General features: G+C 43.1%; 1 protein-coding gene across 3 annotated transcripts in view; it reads left to right on the forward strand.

The window, feature by feature from the left end:
• Nucleotides 1-19,099, forward strand: part of TENM4 (teneurin transmembrane protein 4) — a 750,922-nt gene extending 731,823 nt beyond the window's left edge. For all 3 annotated transcript variants that reach the window (XM_090134119.1, XM_090134120.1, XM_031595483.2), the window contains 3 exons: nt 651-2,265; nt 6,197-6,339; nt 15,395-19,099. In XM_090134119.1, the coding sequence (XP_089990245.1) occupies nt 651-2,265; nt 6,197-6,339; nt 15,395-16,153 (2,517 nt within the window). In that variant the 3' untranslated portion in view covers nt 16,154-19,099. The remainder of the gene's footprint in view (nt 1-650; nt 2,266-6,196; nt 6,340-15,394) is intronic.
• Nucleotides 19,100-19,609: the final 510 nt, after the last annotated feature.

The following is a 19,609-nucleotide window of genomic DNA, read 5'->3' on the forward strand; positions in this document are numbered from 1 at the left end:
TCTCTGTAGTTTAGGAAACTACAGTAACGTAGCTTTTAAAAAGCTGATGGTGTTGATTTGCACCTTGCATTATACAATCCATGTAGATTGTTACATGGGGGAAAAAAAAAAAAAGCCTCTAAGCAGAAGTTTGGTAAGTGAGTAATAGAAAATCATAGAATCATAGAATCATAGAATCATAGAATGGCTTGGGTTGGATGGAACCCCTAGGATCACCAGGTTCCAAATTTCCTGCCACAGATATGCAGACACAATGAGTTATTTGGCCATTGGTACATGTCAGGAGGGTACTCCTTCAAGGATTGCTTGAGTCTCTCTACCAGTTTTTTTTAGTTAGTTTGTAAAAGCTAATGATGTGGAGAATTTGAGCAGAGACAGCTACATGGTATTGATCTGAACAGATGAGTATTTCAAACTTAGACCTTCCTCACTGCAATGGCTGCTTCTGCCTCCAGTTCACTCCTGCTTGGGATTACGTGGTGGGCCATGCAGCTACATACTGTCACATACTGTTTCATCCTGTGGATGCATGGATTTATCTCACTTGCCCTATTTTCTAAATTGGAGAAATTCTCAGATTTGTTTAGAATTGAGATCGATTTTGCCTGAAAACCAGTATTATAATATATTCCTTTCTCCTTCCCACCTAGTCCATGGTGCTGCTCCTTCACAGCCAGAGACAGTACATCTTTGAGTTTGATAAGAATGACCGTTTGTCATCAGTGACCATGCCCAACGTTGCCCGTCAGACTTTAGAAACCATCCGTTCCATTGGTTACTACAGGAACATCTACCGACCCCCAGAAGGCAACGCCTCAGTTATTCAGGATTTCACAGAGGATGAGCAGCTCCTCCACACATTGTACTTGGGGACAGGGAGACGTGTCATCTACAAGTATGGAAAGTTGTCCAAGTTAGCTGAAATGCTCTACGACACCACAAAGATCAGTTTCACCTATGATGAAACTGCTGGCATGCTGAAGACAATTAACTTGCAGAATGAAGGGTTCACATGTACCATCAGATACAGGCAGATAGGACCCCTCATTGATCGACAGATTTTCCGCTTCACTGAGGAAGGCATGGTGAATGCACGTTTTGACTATAATTATGACAACAGTTTTCGGGTGACCAGCATGCAAGCAGTCATCAATGAGACACCTTTACCCATTGATCTCTACAGGTATGATGATGTGTCAGGCAAAACTGAGCAATTTGGTAAATTTGGAGTGATTTACTACGACATCAATCAGATTATCACCACTGCTGTCATGACTCACACTAAACATTTTGATGCCTATGGTAGGATGAAGGAGGTCCAGTACGAGATATTCCGGTCACTCATGTACTGGATGACTGTGCAGTATGACAACATGGGGAGAGTTGTTAAGAAAGAGCTAAAGGTTGGACCTTATGCAAACACAACCAGGTACTCATATGAGTATGATGCTGATGGCCAGTTGCAGACGGTGTCTATCAATGACAAACCGCTCTGGCGTTACAGCTATGACCTAAACGGGAACCTCCATTTGTTGAGTCCGGGGAATAGTGCTCGCCTTACTCCCCTCAGATACGACCTCAGGGATAGGATTACTAGACTGGGGGATGTGCAGTACAAAATGGATGAAGATGGCTTCCTGAAACAAAGAGGCAATGACGTTTTTGAGTACAACTCAGCTGGTCTGCTCATCAAAGCCTACAACAAAGCCAGTGGCTGGAGTGTGAAGTACCGCTACGACGGCCTAGGAAGGAGAGTCTCTAGCAAAACCAGCCATGGCCATCACTTGCAGTTCTTCTATGCAGACCTGACCAACCCAACCAAGGTCACCCATCTATACAACCACTCGAGCTCAGAGATCACCTCCTTGTATTATGATCTCCAAGGCCACCTGTTTGCAATGGAGCTCAGCAGCGGCGATGAATTTTACATAGCTTGTGATAACATTGGCACTCCTCTGGCTGTCTTCAGTGGGACTGGCTTAATGATTAAGCAGATACTATACACAGCATATGGGGAGATCTATATGGACACCAATCCCAACTTCCAGATCATCATAGGCTACCATGGAGGACTGTATGATCCCCTCACAAAGCTCATCCACATGGGACGGAGAGACTATGATGTGCTGGCAGGTCGGTGGACGAGTCCAGACCACGATATGTGGAAGCACCTGAGTAGCAATAACATCATGCCTTTCAACCTGTATATGTTTAAAAACAATAATCCCATTAGCAACTCTCAGGATATCAAATGCTACATGACAGGTAAGACTTTTGAATTAATTAACGTAATCACAAACTGTTCTCCAGTTTACAATTGGTGAATAAGATTCTCTCTTGGCATCCCTGATACCATGAGGTTTTCCAGTGTTCAGCATAATGGACACAAGCTTTTCTTTGCCAGTTGACCCCTGTGTCAGAGAGTAGTTGAGGGCATGTTTAATTCATTAGCGTAAACAGAGATTGTAATTCCCAAATCTGTTTCCTTTTCTCTTTCTTGATGTTTAGTATCTTTACATTGCTTCCAGTTGTTTGTTCCCTCAGATATCCCAAGTTTAGCTTCCAATTAATATCCTGATAACCTTACTCTTTGTAGAGGGGCGGCTCTGTTTACACAGTTTTGCCTAGAGATTTATTTACAACTAAACAAATGGCATGCAGATTTGTTTTAACAGAATGGCAACGGCGACTTAAACCTTTTTTTATAGTCCTCCATTTCAGAGCACACAACAGTAACCATGCAGTTCAAAGCTAATCTGCCCCATGGAATTAACATTTTCTGTTAAAAGTCAATAAAAAACGAGTGGTTTAGACTTTAAGGCCAGATCTTAGGGCATGCCAACCCAGCAGCTTGACATAACCTCTGAGCTGCTTCCCCAGGGACTTCATAAAATGGCACAAATATGAACTCTAGGTATGTTTTTTATACAGAAAATCATTCTGTAGGTTAAATGTCCATCCTATACTCATACTTTCTGCGACACTGCAGTAATGTTTAAAAAAACTATTTTGTTGGGACTTTTTCTTTCCATACATTCCCCACTGGAAAACAAAGTGACAGTCACAAATCAAATGTGCATAGTTCTTAAGGAGATAGAGTTAATTGTTAGATGATCCTGCTGTGTCTGTCACAACTTTTCCATATGCAACAAGAATATTTGTATTTCCGTAAGTTATGATATTGGCTTAATAGCAAAAATACATATATTACAAAATAAAAACCCTTTGTTGTTTTATTCAGTGAGTTTTTCTGGCCATTAGCAACCATGCTTTCAGGTTCTTCTGCAATAATCATAAAGAATAGATTGTTATTTTTTTTAATGAAATGCTGTTTTCTCCAGAGCTATGAAGATGATGCTACGAGGAAAGCAAAATATGCCAAAAGATGCAAACTAAAATGCTGTGTGTTGGCCTCACTGATAATTAAATATGGCATAATTAAACTTTGATGTATTTTTTCCTATCAAGAAAAAGCACGTTTGTCAGAATGGAATTTGTTGATGAGAGAGAGTTGAGCTTGAGAGATTTCTCAGCAGAACTGTTTCTCACAGCTCTTGAAATTGCCTAAATGACAAATTCCAAAATAATCTGAAAGAAAAATTCTGTTTGGGTTTTCAGCCTTTTCAAACCTACTTGGTATAGGAAACTAGGATAGAAAAAGGAGTCAAAATCCAAATGAAATGTCTCAGTATGAAATTCTCGTCTTGAACTACTCTAATATTTGAACAGTCACTTCATGACATATCTTATTTTCCTGATGTAGTCCAGACAGGACAACCTTTCATATGCTCTCTTGGAACAAACAGTTTTCCCACCCAGCTCTGATGATAACAGCAAGACACTCAAATCCAAGTCATTAATACTTCATAAGCACCAAATAATTTTTTCCATTGTCTTAAAAGTTCTTTTTTTAGTCTTTAAGGAATTCGGAGCCCAAATACAAATTTTAAGTTTCTCCTCCTTCATCAGCATGGAACAAACGGGTCAAGATTTGGGATGAGCGCCGTGTTGCTTGGCTGCTGTCTGCCATTTCTCTTACGGTTGGCTTGGATGATCTCACTGATCTTTCCAACATGAATGATTCTTTCTGCTGAAGCTCTCATGCTCCCAATGGACAGGAGCAGCGATGGCTGTGTCCCTGTCATCATGGCCACACCTGCCTGGGGCACGGGGAGCTGCTCTCTGTGCCGCTGTCCATAGGGAAGCTCAGCTCAGCCAAACACCGCATGCTTTGCTCTCCAAATGTGAGGTTTCTGAGCCCGTGGGTACAAATGGGAGACGCGTGGAGGAGAGAGCAGGAGAAGCAGGTATTTACGTTTTGAGAGGCCCATTGTTAAACATGAGTATTTTAGTGATTGTACACTTCATGGCACAGAGCTTTACTGCCAGTTTCAGCAATCCTGATGGATTGAACTGACATTTCCATTACTTGTGTCTGCATTAAGCACTCTTTTTCTTTGCCCTCAAATGAATTTACTGTGAAATGTGTTGGCAGGGTTACTGTAGCTGAAAAATACTATGCGATGTGAAATGTACTTTTCTGTCAAAAAAGTTGTCACTGCTTCTTGGCAAATTAATATTTTCCCCTCTGTTTTCTCAGCTCCACACCTTCCTGCTATGGTGGGTTTTTTTTGTTTTGGTTTTTATTTTTGTACTGGGCATTCCAACACCTCTTCCCAAAAAGAACAAGCTCCTATTTGCAAATGTTTTGAAAGTCAGTTTTCTGAGAAGCATCAAAAAAAACCTGTCTTGAACCCTTCCAGACATGCTACGTACTCTTCTGCTGCTCAGCATCCCTGTTCTGCGTCCTTTTTAACATTTGTGAAGCGCTCGGAAAATGATTCCTGCACCAATACCGACCTTCACAGTTTTACTTTGTTCTCCTGACCACCTGGTCTGCAATATGGACATCAAAGGTCTTCGTTTCACATGAGAAGGGGTTGGAAGCACGCTGGCTTTGTGCTAAGCAAAAAAATAATCAAACAAGCCTTTAATTTCTTTCCCTCCCCCCAACCCCTCTGTTTCAAAGACACTCCAAAAACAATCTGTACAGAGAGTGAACAGAAGTGTTTTTATTACAGAGATCCTCCTCCTTCCACATGGATTGTTGCAAGGGCTTTTTGGACATCTGCCCAACCCCAACATTTTGGCCTGTAAGAAAACAAGCAACAGATAGTGCGATTGTTTGGCTCCTGGTTCTCCAGTCATCTGGAAGTGCCTTATTTGCCATTTGCATCCATAATTTCTTTTCCGACCAGCTCTTCAAAACATTCATTTAGGCTCAGGGGGGACAAAGAAAAAATATTCAAAGATGCATATTTGATTCTTTAATTTGATCCCTTTTACAGACTCTTTTCAGCAATGTTTATTCAGCTTAGCAAAATGAAAAACAAGCCCCTTGCACTCCAGCTTGGAACAGAGCAATCACTAACATCATCCCAGTAACACACGAAACATGTAAGACCCCTGGGAGCTGATATTAAACTTTACCTCCATACCTCTCTTCTTCTTGCAGTTGCTATTTGCGTGCCAAATGCACACCATCTTGCTTGGGGATTGTAGCAGGTGTGTCCTTCTCTAGAGTCCAGTGAAGGCAAACAAGTTGAGATCATTAAATGCTCTGATGTTAAGGGGGAAGCAGTGCTTATCAAGAAGTTGGCCAGCCTCATCATTATTTCCTCCAGCAGGTTGACATCAAACTGCTATTCCTAATAGCTGTGCAACTGAAAATCCGGACAGATTTTCTAGTCTCCTGTCAAGTAAATACGCTCCACATCTAATGGAGTGTATTCAGGTTGGATATTAGGAAGCATTCTCAGAAGGAGTGGTGATGCATTGGAATGGGCTACTCGGGGAGATGGTGGAGTCAATGTCCCCAGAGATGTTTAATGTGGGCATGGTAGGAATGGAGTGACAGTTGGACTAAATGATCTTAGAGGGCTTTTCCAATCTTAATGATTCTATGTTTCCATTATTCTAATCCTCAGTGTCCTTGGTTTTCCATCATGTCCCTTTAGTGCCAGTGATCCCTCTTTTGTGTAGGAAAACAGCATACAGCTGTTACATAAAATAGACACCCATCGTTTTGGCTTGACTGCTGCAGTGCCATTCACCAGGGTCCTCATTTGAATCAATCTCCTGAGCAACCCTTCTTGAGAGATCAGGTAATCTAATGTGTGCTTCTCTTCCTTTCCAGATGTCAACAGTTGGCTACTCACCTTCGGGTTCCAACTACACAACGTCATCCCTGGATACCCCAAGCCAGACATGGATGCCATGGAGCCATCATATGAGCTTATCCACACGCAGATGAAAACCCAAGAATGGGACAACAGCAAGGTGATTCATACAACTACATATTGTATTTCACACCCTTATCAGCAAAGTATACAGTTGCAATCATTGTTAAAAAAAAACCTCTATCAGCCTGTTCTCCAATATTAAGAGTGAGCTGATCCAAGGCAGCTTGTCTCTTTCCATTACAGTAATGACATCTCACTGAATAATCCTGTTCATTGCAGGCAAGTTGTACTAGATGACCTTTAAGTGTCCCTTCCAACTCAAACCATTCTATGATTTGATGATTATAAGTTCTTTACTGCCACTGTGCCTTTTTCCTGCATCTTTTTTACAGTCGGTAATCACTCAATGAAATAATGCATTACTGTTTTTTGTTATCCTATCACATACTGCTAACAAAGGTCAAGGCTTTTGCACCACGAATTACTGGAGACAAATAAAAGCTAATCTTTTCACAGAATCATTTTCTACAGTTTTTAGTAGTAGTGATAGTAGTAGTTTTCAGTCTGGTTCAAAATATCTTAAAAAAACAAGTCCCAGTACTTCCCTAGCAAATTTTTCTGCATTGCAGTGGGTCTTCCCAGAAAGAAGTTTTAGCTAATAGTTAACTTTCATTTTACCTGTCTGGATTTAATCCCAAACCAGTGGGTCATGCTTTTAAAAACAGGCCTGCATCACAAGCCATTTTGGCAGATGCTGGCACAAAATTCAATGACAAAATTGGCAAGAAAAAGCTTTTACAGCTCAATCATTTCTCCTTCTCTTTCTGTTGGGAGTTATTCAGCTGAAAGATGGAGGTGGCACTGTTAAAGGTTAGCACGCTGGGTCAGGGTCTGAGAGACCTGGGTTACTCCCAGACCTACTGCTTATCTGTTGTATCACCTTGAAAAAATCATTTCCCTCTCAGGATGCTCTCTCCTCTCCTTACTTGATTTTATTCAGGGGTATTTTATTTCTTCAGTCTGAGTTCCCTTTAGGATACAGATTCCAGCTTGCTGTCGCTGTGTATTCGAACATCATGAGAGCTGTGAGGCATCAATTTGGGGAGATCAGGATATGCTTTTTTAACATCTCTGCTAATAAAATGATAATGGTAACAAGTGGAAATTATCCCAGCTGTCTTCCCGGGCTCTTTACCTAACAATTTACTGAAATCTCACTGTCCTGCAGCAGATCCTTGAGGTCCTTTACAGATGCTATTAAACCAGTAAGTGAAATACAGTGTCACGTTTCCCCAGCCCCACGGTATCACTCAGAGGTACAAATGAGATACTGCGAATTAATTGAATGGTCACGTGTCAACCCAGCCTTAGTACTGAGCTAGTTGCAGGAAAGACAGACTAAAATAGACCAGCTTCAGTCATAGAATCATAGAATCATAGAATCATAGAATCATAGAATCATAGAATCATAGAATCATAGAATCATAGAATCATAGAATCATAGAGTGGCCTGGGTTGAAAAGGACCACAGTGATCATCTAGTTCCAACCCCCTGCTATGTGCAGGATTGCCAGCCACCAGACCAGGCTGCCCAGAGCCACATCCAGCCTGGCCTTGAATGTCTGCAGGGATGGGGCATCCACAACCTCCTTGGGCAACCTGTTCCAGTGCTTCACCACCTTCTGTGTGAAAAACTCCCTCCTAATATCTAACCTAAACCTCCCCTGTCTCAGTTTAAATCTAATCCCCCTTGTTCTATCTCTGTCCACCCTCATGGATCAGTAAGAGAGATTTAAATTAATCAGAGAATCATGGAATATCCTGGATTGAAGGGACCCGTAAGGAGTCCAACTCCTGGAAATTAAGACATATCACTTTATAATAGAAAGGGACAGAAGGATCTATGCCTTTTGATACCCTGGCTGAGTTGATGCTTGAAAACCTTGACGCCACAGGAGCTCAGCTGGGTTTTGGAGCTCAGACTCCTCTTTTGTTCCTCTCTTCTTTAGATTAAGCAGTGAAGTGCTAACAGAGATGATTTCTGAAATGAGAAATAGCCTCAGGATTTCTCCCCCTCATTGCTGTGACACAGCATCTCCCCAGGCAAAGCTGTGCAGGAGAAGGCAAACAGGGAGCGCTCCTTCAGAGGCTGCACAAAAGATTGCCTGTAAATTATTATGTACAGTACATAATAACACATACAAAGATTAATAGAAATAATATTGTTATTACTGTTATCATTTCAGTATTACTGTTAAGCTTACTGAATAACCAGGTAATTTAATGGACAGCTTGAGATGAAGTCTGTCAGCTGTTCATACAGAAGCTGGAAATAAAACCAAGGAGCCCTCCCTTCCAGCCACCCATTTTAGGTGAATCTGCCTGAATGAGCAATAAAGAGAAGTCTCCCTGTCCCCTTTGGGTCTGTAAGCCAAGAAGCTGTAGTGAGCTCTGCATAGGGACCTGCTTGGTGGATAGGGGCTTTCTGCAGCTGTTGTGCTTCCAGATGAGTCACTTTACATTCACAGTATTGAAAGTGGAATTTAACTGTTGCAGGTTTTTTCATATTCTTCCCCCGTGTTATGACAGCAACAAAACATGAGCATTTGTATTTTAGACTACAGCTGCAGGATCATGCTGTGATAGCAAGTGGCTCTCAAATGCTGTAGAGCAGAATTCCCTTCCTTTCTGTCACACCCAACATATTGTAGACATATATTTGCATAAAATGAACTCATTCACATATAATACTTGAACTTATGATCCATTTTCTCCTAAACGTACCCATGCATCCAACACGGATGTTTCAGTCCTGTTTGCTCCCAGCCCTCTGACACATACCCCAGAAACAACCAGTACTCCTTTGTAGTGGTCCTCTCTGCATCACTGGCACAGGCTGCCCGGTGGAGTCACCATCCCTGGAGGTGTTCAAGAACTGCAGAGATGTGGCACTGAGGGACATGGTCAGTGGGCAAGGTGGGGATGGGTTGGGTTTGGATTTGGGGATCTTAGTGGGCTTTTCCAACCTTTATGATTCTACAAAGCGTGTGGAATAAAATTCAAACTTTTGAAAGTCTTAGGTGGCAAATGACAAAATGAAACGAAGTTAAATGGAAGCTTAGGAAATATTTTCATTTAATGAGATTGATCTCACTGCAAAATGGCTTTCCAGAGCATTTGGAAGAAGCACAGATCTTTTATCATTTAAAAGTAGCCCGGACAAGGCACTGGACAATGCCCATTCTGTTTGAAATCCAGGGATATTCTCTGCATGACGTACCACAGCTCTCTCATCTCTGCTTCTTCCGATCCCTAGTTTCTCTGGGTCACATCCCCCCTTGTGATAGACCAAAGAAAATGTGAGTTACTCCGCTGGCTCCACTGATCAAAGCCTCAGCTGGCAGATTGAGTGGGTTCTTTTATCAGAGAGGAATGAATAGCTGGAGCATAACAGCAAAGCAGCCAACTCCTTGCAAATGGCCGCATCATATCTCTTCAGCCTGCATAACCAGAGGGGCTTAGCATCTCCTTCCAAACATTTTTGGTACTTGCCTTGAAGGGCTGCAAGATGGGAGAGATAATTCTGGCTTTGAGCCTCCACCATCTCAGCATGTCATAAACTTCGTGCTAACCCCCCGCAGCTCTGCAGTGACATTTAAAATCCAATACACTGTGGTGCAGCACTTTCTCCCCACCCTCCCTGCAGCCACGAAGCTGTAACTAAATTGTTTGTTGAACAAATACGGTGTTATTGGCCACAGGGGATGCGGGGTGACCCCTGCATATTGTGGAGCTGCTGCACCTGAATCCAATTTCTTGTGTGTTTTTTTTTTTTCTTTTTCGCCCCCTTACCTTTTGTCTTGTTGAACTGTCAGGTAATTGCTGGAGCCAAAACAACTCTGTTTGCAATGTGGGATGTTAGTGAAGCAGTGCATATCTTGTTAGCTACGTCATATAATCACAGAATCACTAAGGTTGGAAAAGACCTCCAACCATCAACCCATCTCCACCATGGCTGCCATGTCCCTCAGTGACACATCTCCATGGCTCTTGAAACCTCATATTATCTATGCTTTTCTCCACCCCATGAGCACTGTGCCTCCAGGAAGAGTTCTGTTCTTTGCAGAACCAGATTCCCACATCCCTTATGGAGCAGCATTTTGGAGGCATTCTGCATTTTGCTGGGCTTTCTGCATGGCCTCTCCCAGGCACATTCTTCCCTTTTTGAGGAATGGCTCTGCCAGTGCTCATCATTCGGGGGGTTGTGCTTTGTCCTGGGTTTGGGCCATCTCCATGTCTATCCATCAGCCACTTGATACATTTTGCCAACGTTTTAGCCAATTTTCACTCAATCTGATGTGGAGAAGAGAGTTGAAGTCTCAAAGACAGTGAAAAGAGTCGTAGCTTGGGCCAGTTATTTCAAAAGAACTGACTTTCTGCATTGTGATCCATATGGCAGTAAGAGAAACACCTATCTGTGTGTAATGGCAGGGGATACAGAGAAACTTGGAAGCATATTCACGTACTGCACATCTTGGATCCTTGATGGGAAATTAAAGCTTTCAGTCTCGCACTGGAAGGCGGTATTTAAAAACAACAGATGATAGGATCTTGCTGTGGTATTTCGAATCCTCAAGAGGTGCAGGGAAAATGCAAGAGGCTATTCAGAGAGCTCTGTAATGTGCCGTTCTCTTGAGCTCTGTGCAGCAGCAAAGAAATGATGAAGGTCATTCTCTTCTCTCCAGCGGGTTGTTGCTAGATAAAGTGAAATGTCACCTAAGGACATCTGATTAAAAGAGGCTGTGAGGAAAAACAAACCCAGCCTATTTGTCACTCACATCTAAGAACAAATATTGAAATACAGTAACTATGAATTTCAGTCTTTCTTCCTTAATGCTGATTTTACAGACACATTCCTTTATAGTAGCTAGAAGCAGTGGCGTTTTTTTAGAGAATACTATATACCACTGCAGCCTTGGATGGAAATTTTCTGTTTCCTTTCTCTGCCAGTTCATTGAAATGAGTTCTAAGATGAAACAGGAATGGTAATTTCAAAGTCAGGGATACACTGCCTCTTTGAACTGCATGTAATCTGTTTGCCTCCACCCCTTTATATTAACAGCAGAGCATACCAGCTAGCTATGCCATGGCTTGCCTGAATTGAGTATTTTTTTTCTTCTATTGAATGAGTTTGCTTTTCTTTTTAAAAAGTTGCTGTTCCCAAATACATTCCTTTATCAAAGAAATGCATTTAAAAAGTCATTTCAAAGTCATCATTTTCAAGATAATAGAGATGTGTTTTATTATTACAGTAGTTAAGTGATGATGTTCAGCATTAGATTGTTGTGAGTATTCTCCTGCTTCCTCTGTTCCCCTACTTCCCTAAAGGAGAGACTACATCATGATGTAAAAGGGCATATACTAGAAGGCCAGTAACCAGTATCCAATGGAAAGCCATTTGGACGTGATTTTGCTCAAAGTTAAGATACCAAAATTTAGGTCTCTGATTGTGAACTTGGTGTCCAGACTTCCATTATAACCAACAGAGATTTGCACTGTCAGTTGTTGATGCCATTTGAGGTTTCACAGAGCCTCCTGGCCTTCCTCATGACTACTAGAATGGTGACCTGCACTGCTTTAAAGCAACAAATGATGGGCCAGCAGGGCTCCCTGTAAAATGGCATGAGATACCACCATTTCAGTGACTCTGCAGTGGAGCCCAAAGGACTGTTCCAATGATCAGCTGCTTGGGGCTAGAACTGAAATCAGGACTAAGGCCTGTGGATGCTGGTGCCACCATGTGTGCTAGTTCTGTACGTCCACTGCAGCCTGCCGATGGTGCAGCCATAGGGCACGTGGAAATAGGTGATCTTCAAGATCCCTTTCAACCCAAGCTATTATATGATTCTACAGTTTCTTTGCCAGCAAAAGTGATCAAGACCCCAACCTTATAAACTTGCCACCTGCAGAGCCTTTAAGTGGGCACCCTGCTGGATTTCTGTGGCTTTGGTCAGTCATTTCATCTCTAACTTAGCCACTAGTAATGTCAGTAACAGTCCTGCTATTGCACATGCAACAGGAAAAATGCTTTTCCTGTACAGTGGAGATGTGTCTTGGATGGATGCAGAGAAAACCAACAAAACAGTTGGCCTTACGTCCTGTCTAAGCGTCCTTAGGCAGAAAGTGACAGTGCATTGCTGTTAGCTCATGTTTAATCCATTAAACCTCCAAGTCCTGCCAGGAGAGGAGTGAGTGCTGCTTATTTTCTTTCTAAATGATATCCAGATGAATAGTGGAGCTGTGGAAATTGTGTGATTTCATATAACACCATGAAGGCATCTTGTTATTAGACAGAGGAAAGGCCCTGTATTCTATTAATGTGTCAATAAGTTGAGGGGAAAAAAATGAAAAAGACTTTCAGAATTTGGCTTTCCTTCTGCAATGGACCATTGCTGATCTAAATTCAAATCTATAGAATATTTGAACATAAAATTGAAAATTGAAAAATTAGATCTCAGACCAGAGAGTCCCACACAGTGGGCTGTGGAGGTTGATGAAGCTACCTTCATCATGTCACAGTTGCTGGCTGTGGTACCTTCTGTATCACAGCATGTGTCAACCAGGCTGCAATCCTTCCTGAATTAATGGCAAACCCTAGGACATCATCTGTTATACTTTGCTGTACAGTTCTTGTCATCAGTAGAATCAGAGTAACATCTTTGAGTGTCTCTCTGCCAAGGAGAAGCAGTCTAGGATCAGTCCCTGGCTCTGAGTCTAGGTGGCAGTGACCTAGACAGTTAGGAAACATGTCTTGGGGAGAGCAGCTGGAGGAGTCTGAAATCACACCAGCATGACATAAACCAGAATAAAAATTAACCAGGGTGAATGATAGGAGACCCAGTGCAAGACCTCGCTGCCCAAGCATCTTGCATTTATGAATATATCATTATGAACTATAATGTTCTTGCCAAACCACGGCTGGCACTGCCCAGTTTTTCAAAGTTTCCTCCCCCAGGGTAATATTGAGTAGATGCTGCAATTTATTCTAAGGATCCCTTATTACCTCCAGTAGACGTAGTGATGCGTATAGAGAGATGGTGGCACATAAATGTAGAAGTGCAGTGCAGAAGACCTTAACATTCTTCAATGAAGGATCCTGCATTAAATAGTGATTCAGTGTGAGTAATGAGAAAGGCTTTTTCCCATTGTTTGTAAAAGTTACTGACCCAGTTGGAGGAGCAACACAGCATGCTTGGGTAGTGGGCAGGGATCACCTAGAGTCAAACCTTATGAAAAGCATGTGAGAAGAATACATCCCCATTTAAGCCTCTCTGAAAATGAAATACGTAACCAAGGGTGTGCAATATACGCTTATTTATGTGTGCTTCATCGAGCCCAGAAAGCTCATTGTCCCATGTCCATCATTGGTGACATCTACATTAATTATGTCCATCTTTTGCATAATTAGAGCTCTTGTTCATCTGGTGGGGGAGCTCGACTTGGCTCCCCGTCCATCTGTTAATTATGTCACTCTCTAGGCTGTGCATGAGATCGCCCACAGACTGCACAAGGAGAACCAGAAAGAGCTTCTATTGCTTCTCCAGCTATTGTGCTAGCAATGGAAAGGGGGAGTGGAGGGGATTTCTCCATCTTTCCTGGCACTGTGAATAGAAGTCCCTCTTAGGTTTTAGATATTTTAACTTGAATAAACCCAAAATACATCCATGAACTTGTATATCTGTGTTCCCTTATAATTTTCTTCTTCACAGAGCAAACTGCTCACAACCACCAGGAGAATTATTATGCTAAATCCTTAATTTTATTTCTCCTGTGCTTTGAAAACTTTCCCTAGAAATGGCCACCATGGAAGTGAGGGTTTATTTCCCTACCCCCACCATTTTATTAATCATACCAAAGTTGTCCATGCTGCAATGCCTGTATTGTCTGAATTGTCTTCTGACAGCCAGGTAAGGATGTGAGCCTTTAGCTTATGGACTGTTTAAGGCTATACCCTTCATGGATGTTAAATTTCCTCAAAATAATTGGAGTGCAGCAAACTTTTCTTTGTAGCCTATTTTTAATCCTGGGTGTCATTACATTATTGAACCGAGCCATTGGCAGTGCCAGGAGAGTTTTGTTGTAGCATCCTCTTGCTTTTGTGAAATTTGAGCAAATAATTGTTCATGAGCAGGGGTCTGTAAGAAGACTGAGCTGCCATGAATTGATGAGAGCATTTCCAGAGACATTTTGCAGTAATGATGAGCTGCTTACTCGCTCTGTGCTTGCCCCATTATACGCTAACAGCAAAAGTGACTTTGTATTATACCTGACTACAAATGATCCAGGCTGTCGTGTCCCTGCAGTGTTTCTTCCATATAAACCAAAACTCAGACAAAGGTGTGGAACATTGTACAGGGTTTGTGGGAAATAGTTGGATTCAGAGTCCTCCTTGAGTTTTGAACAACCTGCTTTGGCCAAGCTAGAATGGGATATAGAGGGATTGTGGCAACTTTGAGTGTCATACCTGCAATGCAGGTATGGTGGCACAAGGAGAAATTAAGATAGAGGGAACTGTTGCAAATACTTTGATACTTTGACACAGAAACCTCAAAGCATTTTATAAAGCATAATGGCCTCCAGATTCTCTAGGAACGATTTCTTATTTACAGATGGAGAACACTGAAGCACAAAATAACAGCTCAGCTGTTGGAGTCCAAACTAGACCCTCACAGCATTAAGGCAAAAACTCATTTTTCCCTTTACCTCCTTCAATCTGTAAGTGTAAATACAATTCTATTTATTGAAACATTGAGCATCAGGAGGAATAACCCGACAACAGCTCTTTTCCACTAGAAAGAATTGAAGATCTAAAAAAAGGCAAGGTGGAAAAAACCAAAACAAAACAAAAACCATGGAGCTCTTCATTAAACATTGTTGGAGACATTCAAAGTCAGACTGGACAGAACTCTGAGCACCTGATGGAGCTGTGGGTGTCCCTGCTCATTGCAGGGATTAGTTGACCTTGAAGGGTCCTTTCCAACTCAAATGATTCTGTGATTCTATGATTCTGCTGGTCACCATCATGTTAAACAGTGCCTTCAGGTCATTGGGCATCTCCTTCTAATTCATCTTTCTCTTCTTTCTGTTCTCAGTCAATTTTAGGGGTCCAGTGTGAAGTGCAGAAGCAGCTGAAGGCCTTTGTCACCCTTGAGCGCTTCGAACGGATCTACAGCTCCAGCATCGCCGGGTGCCAGCAGGTCAAGAAGAACAAGAACTTCGCCTCCGGAGGCTCTATCTTCGGCAAAGGTGTCAAGTTTGCCATGAAGGACGGGCGTGTGGCCACCGACATCATCAGTGTGGCCAATGAGGACGGGCGGAGGATCGCCGCCATCTTGAACAATGCCCATTACCTAGAGAACTTGCACTTCACCATCGACGGGGTGGACACGCACTACTTCATCAAGCAGGGCCCGTCAGAGGGCGACTTGTCCATCTTAGGCCTCAGTGGCGGGCGGAGGACCCTGGAGAATGGTGTCAACGTCACGGTGTCCCAGATCAACACAGTGCTGGCTGGAAGGACTAGACGTTACACAGACATCCAGCTGCAGTATGGTGCGCTGTGTCTGAACACTCGCTACGGGACCACTTTGGACGAGGAGAAGGCCCGTGTCCTGGAGCTGGCCAGGCAGCGCGCCGTGGCCCAAGCTTGGGCCCGGGAACAACAGAGATTGAGGGATGGGGAGGAGGGGATTCGCTCGTGGACAGAAGGGGAGAAGCAACAAGTGCTAAACACAGGCCGGGTACAGGGCTACGACGGCTATTTTGTGATCTCAGTGGAGCAGTACCCAGAACTCTCAGACAGCGCCAACAACATCCACTTCATGAGACAGAGTGAAATGGGCAGAAGGTGACAGAGAGGGTCGATACGGTGACTTCTTGCCAAAGACAGCTACTCTTTTGTGGCCACTTACCTGACTGTGTTGTACTCAATCCTTTTTCTAAACTGAACAAGGTGGGGGGGGAGGAAAATTAGAAAGAGAAGGAATAATAAGTTGCACTGTAACTCATGCAACATAACTTTTTTTCCCCTTTAATTTGGCCTTCACACGTTTTTTGCAATGAAGAGAAGGAATATTTTGCCGTAGTGTGATCACAGTGAAATTTACTGTCTCTTGTCCTTTTTTATTTTTCCCCTTTGTGAGGAATTTGAAGTGGGGAGTCGTCAACGTACGTCCTTAGGTGTGAAGTGAGAAATGGGTGTCTGTGCTAACTTGTGTCATCCTAACCCTTTCTGATCTGGGGCAGGGACAGATAGCCTTCCACCCAAAACATAGGGAGCCCACGGTGTGCCGGAGAGCTCTTTCTGAGAAGAAAGGAAAAGGAAGATGACACTGATTCCTGAACTCCGAAAGCGACCGTCTGAATCATGTGCCTCAAAAGAGACGTTACAAGTAGTTTTCACGTTTCACTTGGGACTTAAAAGTGTTTTTTGGGGGCTCCTGCTGAGCAGAAGTAGATTATAGAGGCGAAGGAGCTGATTATATTAACTTGCAAGATGATTCTCTTCCTTCCTGAACTGGAATAAAAAAAGAAAAAAAATCAGTCTTTTTTTATTATGAGAGTAGATACTTTTTTGTTTGTTTTCGTGTGTGTGTGCAAATCCTGGTTTTAGTTAAAACCTAGCAAAAGCCAAGAAAGGGACTCCTGCTCTATTGAGAAAAGCTGAAATAAATCCTCTTTCATACGTAGAGCTGTTCTATAGGTGGATTTAATGCACCCATGTTGTACATTTGCTAATGGCATTACTTCATTAAATGTATAGTGTTTCAGTACATGAGGCTACGTGTTTAACAGTCCACTGTGCTGTATCTGATAAAATACAGTTAATTTTTAGGAAGCTGATTTGAATTTAAAAGTAGTTATAGTATCCCAGTGACATACCACTGAAAATTAGAGCAAGCCAAACCCTGCTTTTCCTGATTCTGGAACTTGTATTTATTGGCTGGGAAATGCAGTTTTGAGTAGCATGCTGGCAAGTCATTTATGACTATGGCAGATAAATGTCTCTAGGGGACTTTGGCAGCAGGGATTTTAAAACGTTTAATAAGTAGCAACAGCTTGTGCGTGGTGGGACAAGAAGGGGAATGCTGGAGTCAACCCTGTCACTGTTTCTTACACGAGATTGAGTTTAATGGAGAGCCCAGTTGACTGTTAGCAGTGAAGAGGGGGAAATTTGGATGGAAATGCCCACTACGGAGGGGACCAAGTGCTTTAATAAGAAACTGCTGACAGAGTTACTCGGCATGCTAATGTAATTTGTATTCACATAACCTCTGTGCTCTGGTATTTGCAAGAGTCCTTGAAATTCAAGGGAAATTCAAGGAGATGAGCCGAGCATCCTCTTCCCTGCCTGCAGCAGCCCCATGGTAGCCAGGGGCCATTCCTGCAGGCAGAGATATTGCCCATCTCTCACTGGGGCTATGGCTGGAGATAGCCAACCCTGGTCCTTAACAGGCATCTCCATCACTCTGACACGTATGTATCCTGACTCTGAGAGCTCTCGTGCCTCTCTGAGAACATCTCAATCCTGATCTTTTTTTTTCCTCATTCACTTCGTTGTTTTTTTTCCTGGCTTTGCAGAGACATGTGAATCCAGGCCAAGGCTGTTCCTTTGCTCAGCACCCTACAACTCATGTCCTCAGAGCCACCACTGCTGGCATCCTCAACCCAGCCTGCTACTTCTCTGCAGGCTCCATTCCCCAAGATAATGCATGTTGGGCACGCACTGCTTGAGCAGCGAGATGTGGGCAACCCCAGTGCAGTCCCAGTTTCCCTGTAGATGCTGGCTGACAACTCCAGCTCCCTTGTCTCTCTGTTCCTGGGCACTTGCCAGGAGGAAGGTGATGGGATGGAAATTCCTCCAATAGACTATTCCTCCTCCAATTCACCATCATTTGTATTTTGGCAGCTGCAGAGCCCAGGGCTGAGCCTCCTTGGGGCCACTTACTCATACAGCCCTGAATCTGGCGGTCTCTCCTGTCTGCAACAAGGGTGATATTGCTGATGCCATAACCAATGTCCTAATCATCACCACCCCTTGTAACATGCAACCTGTATGCTTTAGCAGGAGTGAATCACAGGCAGCTGGGTTAGAAGGGGCATCCAGCCCTGGTAGAGCCAGGGGGAGCAGCAGCACCACTCAAGGCTTTGGCAGTCGCTGATGAAAAAGCCATGGCATCACCGCTTGTGTTGCTGGGGTAGAGCCCTTGACAAGCCTCGGTTGATGTGAGGATGCTCTGGTGGGGATTGGGGCAACATCAGCCAAATAGCATCTGCCACTCAGAAGAGGCAGCATTGCCTTCTCAGGGCTGACCAGCTCCCCTCCGTGGGAAATACTAGCATTCCCACAGTTCCTCGATTTTGTGGTGGCTTTGAGTGGCTAAAAGTGCACACACGGAGAAAAAAGAGATATATGGGAAGATACGTGGAAAGGCATAAATGTCCCATATGCATCCTACCCAGTGCTCCTGTCCAAGTGGCTCTGAAGAGAAGCAGTGCTTCTACTTTCATCCCCATCCATGTGTTACAGTGCTCATAGGAACAGAACAAGAACAAACCACACCATCAAGGAAAGAGGTCTGAGTGTGAAAATTTCCTACTGGAACACTGTCAGCCTGAGATGGCACCTCTACAGCCTTACAGATTCTTCAAGTTATTACAGGAGGTAATGTCTTTGAGGAGCTCACCCATTTTTTGAGACTCATGGTCCCACTCACCATGGTGCAGGCAGCACAGGCTGCTCTTCTCTGCATGCCCAAGCTCTGCAGACCTGCAGCCTGTATGGAACTATTAACAACATGTCAAAAAGAAAAAATATATATATATACATATATTTGCATGTATATATAAGTGATGTTCTTTGATTTACCAAAGTTTTTAACTGGAAAAAGAAAAGAAGAAAAAAAAGGTTGGCTCTTCAGTGATGAGTACAAACCTAACTGAAGACATCTACTGGTCAGGGTTCTAGGTGTCCCTGCTAGAGCAGGGGCAGAGACCCAGAGGTCTCTGCCAGCCTTTTGGTGATTATGTGATTCTGTTTCTGAAACCTTGTCCACTGTGAAACCTTCAACGTTTCCACTCTACTTCTGTGTTGAAACTAGAAACAAACATTTTCAGTCTCAAAGCCCTACATTTCCCCCTTTGTTAATGAGAAGTGCTTTTTCTACAGGACTCCATTGTTTTTCCATGGAACGTAAAGGAGGAAGCTATAGCATAACAAGTGCTGAGCCAAACCCTGAGCCAAAGTAAGGGACTGCTTAATGCTGTTACTAAACATTTCCATTCAACTCCTGGCCACATAGCCCTTG

This window comes from Phasianus colchicus, chromosome 1, assembly GCF_987193195.1.
Source record: "Phasianus colchicus chromosome 1, bPhaCol1.hap1.1, whole genome shotgun sequence".
Classification (NCBI taxonomy): Eukaryota; Metazoa; Chordata; class Aves; order Galliformes; family Phasianidae; genus Phasianus; species Phasianus colchicus.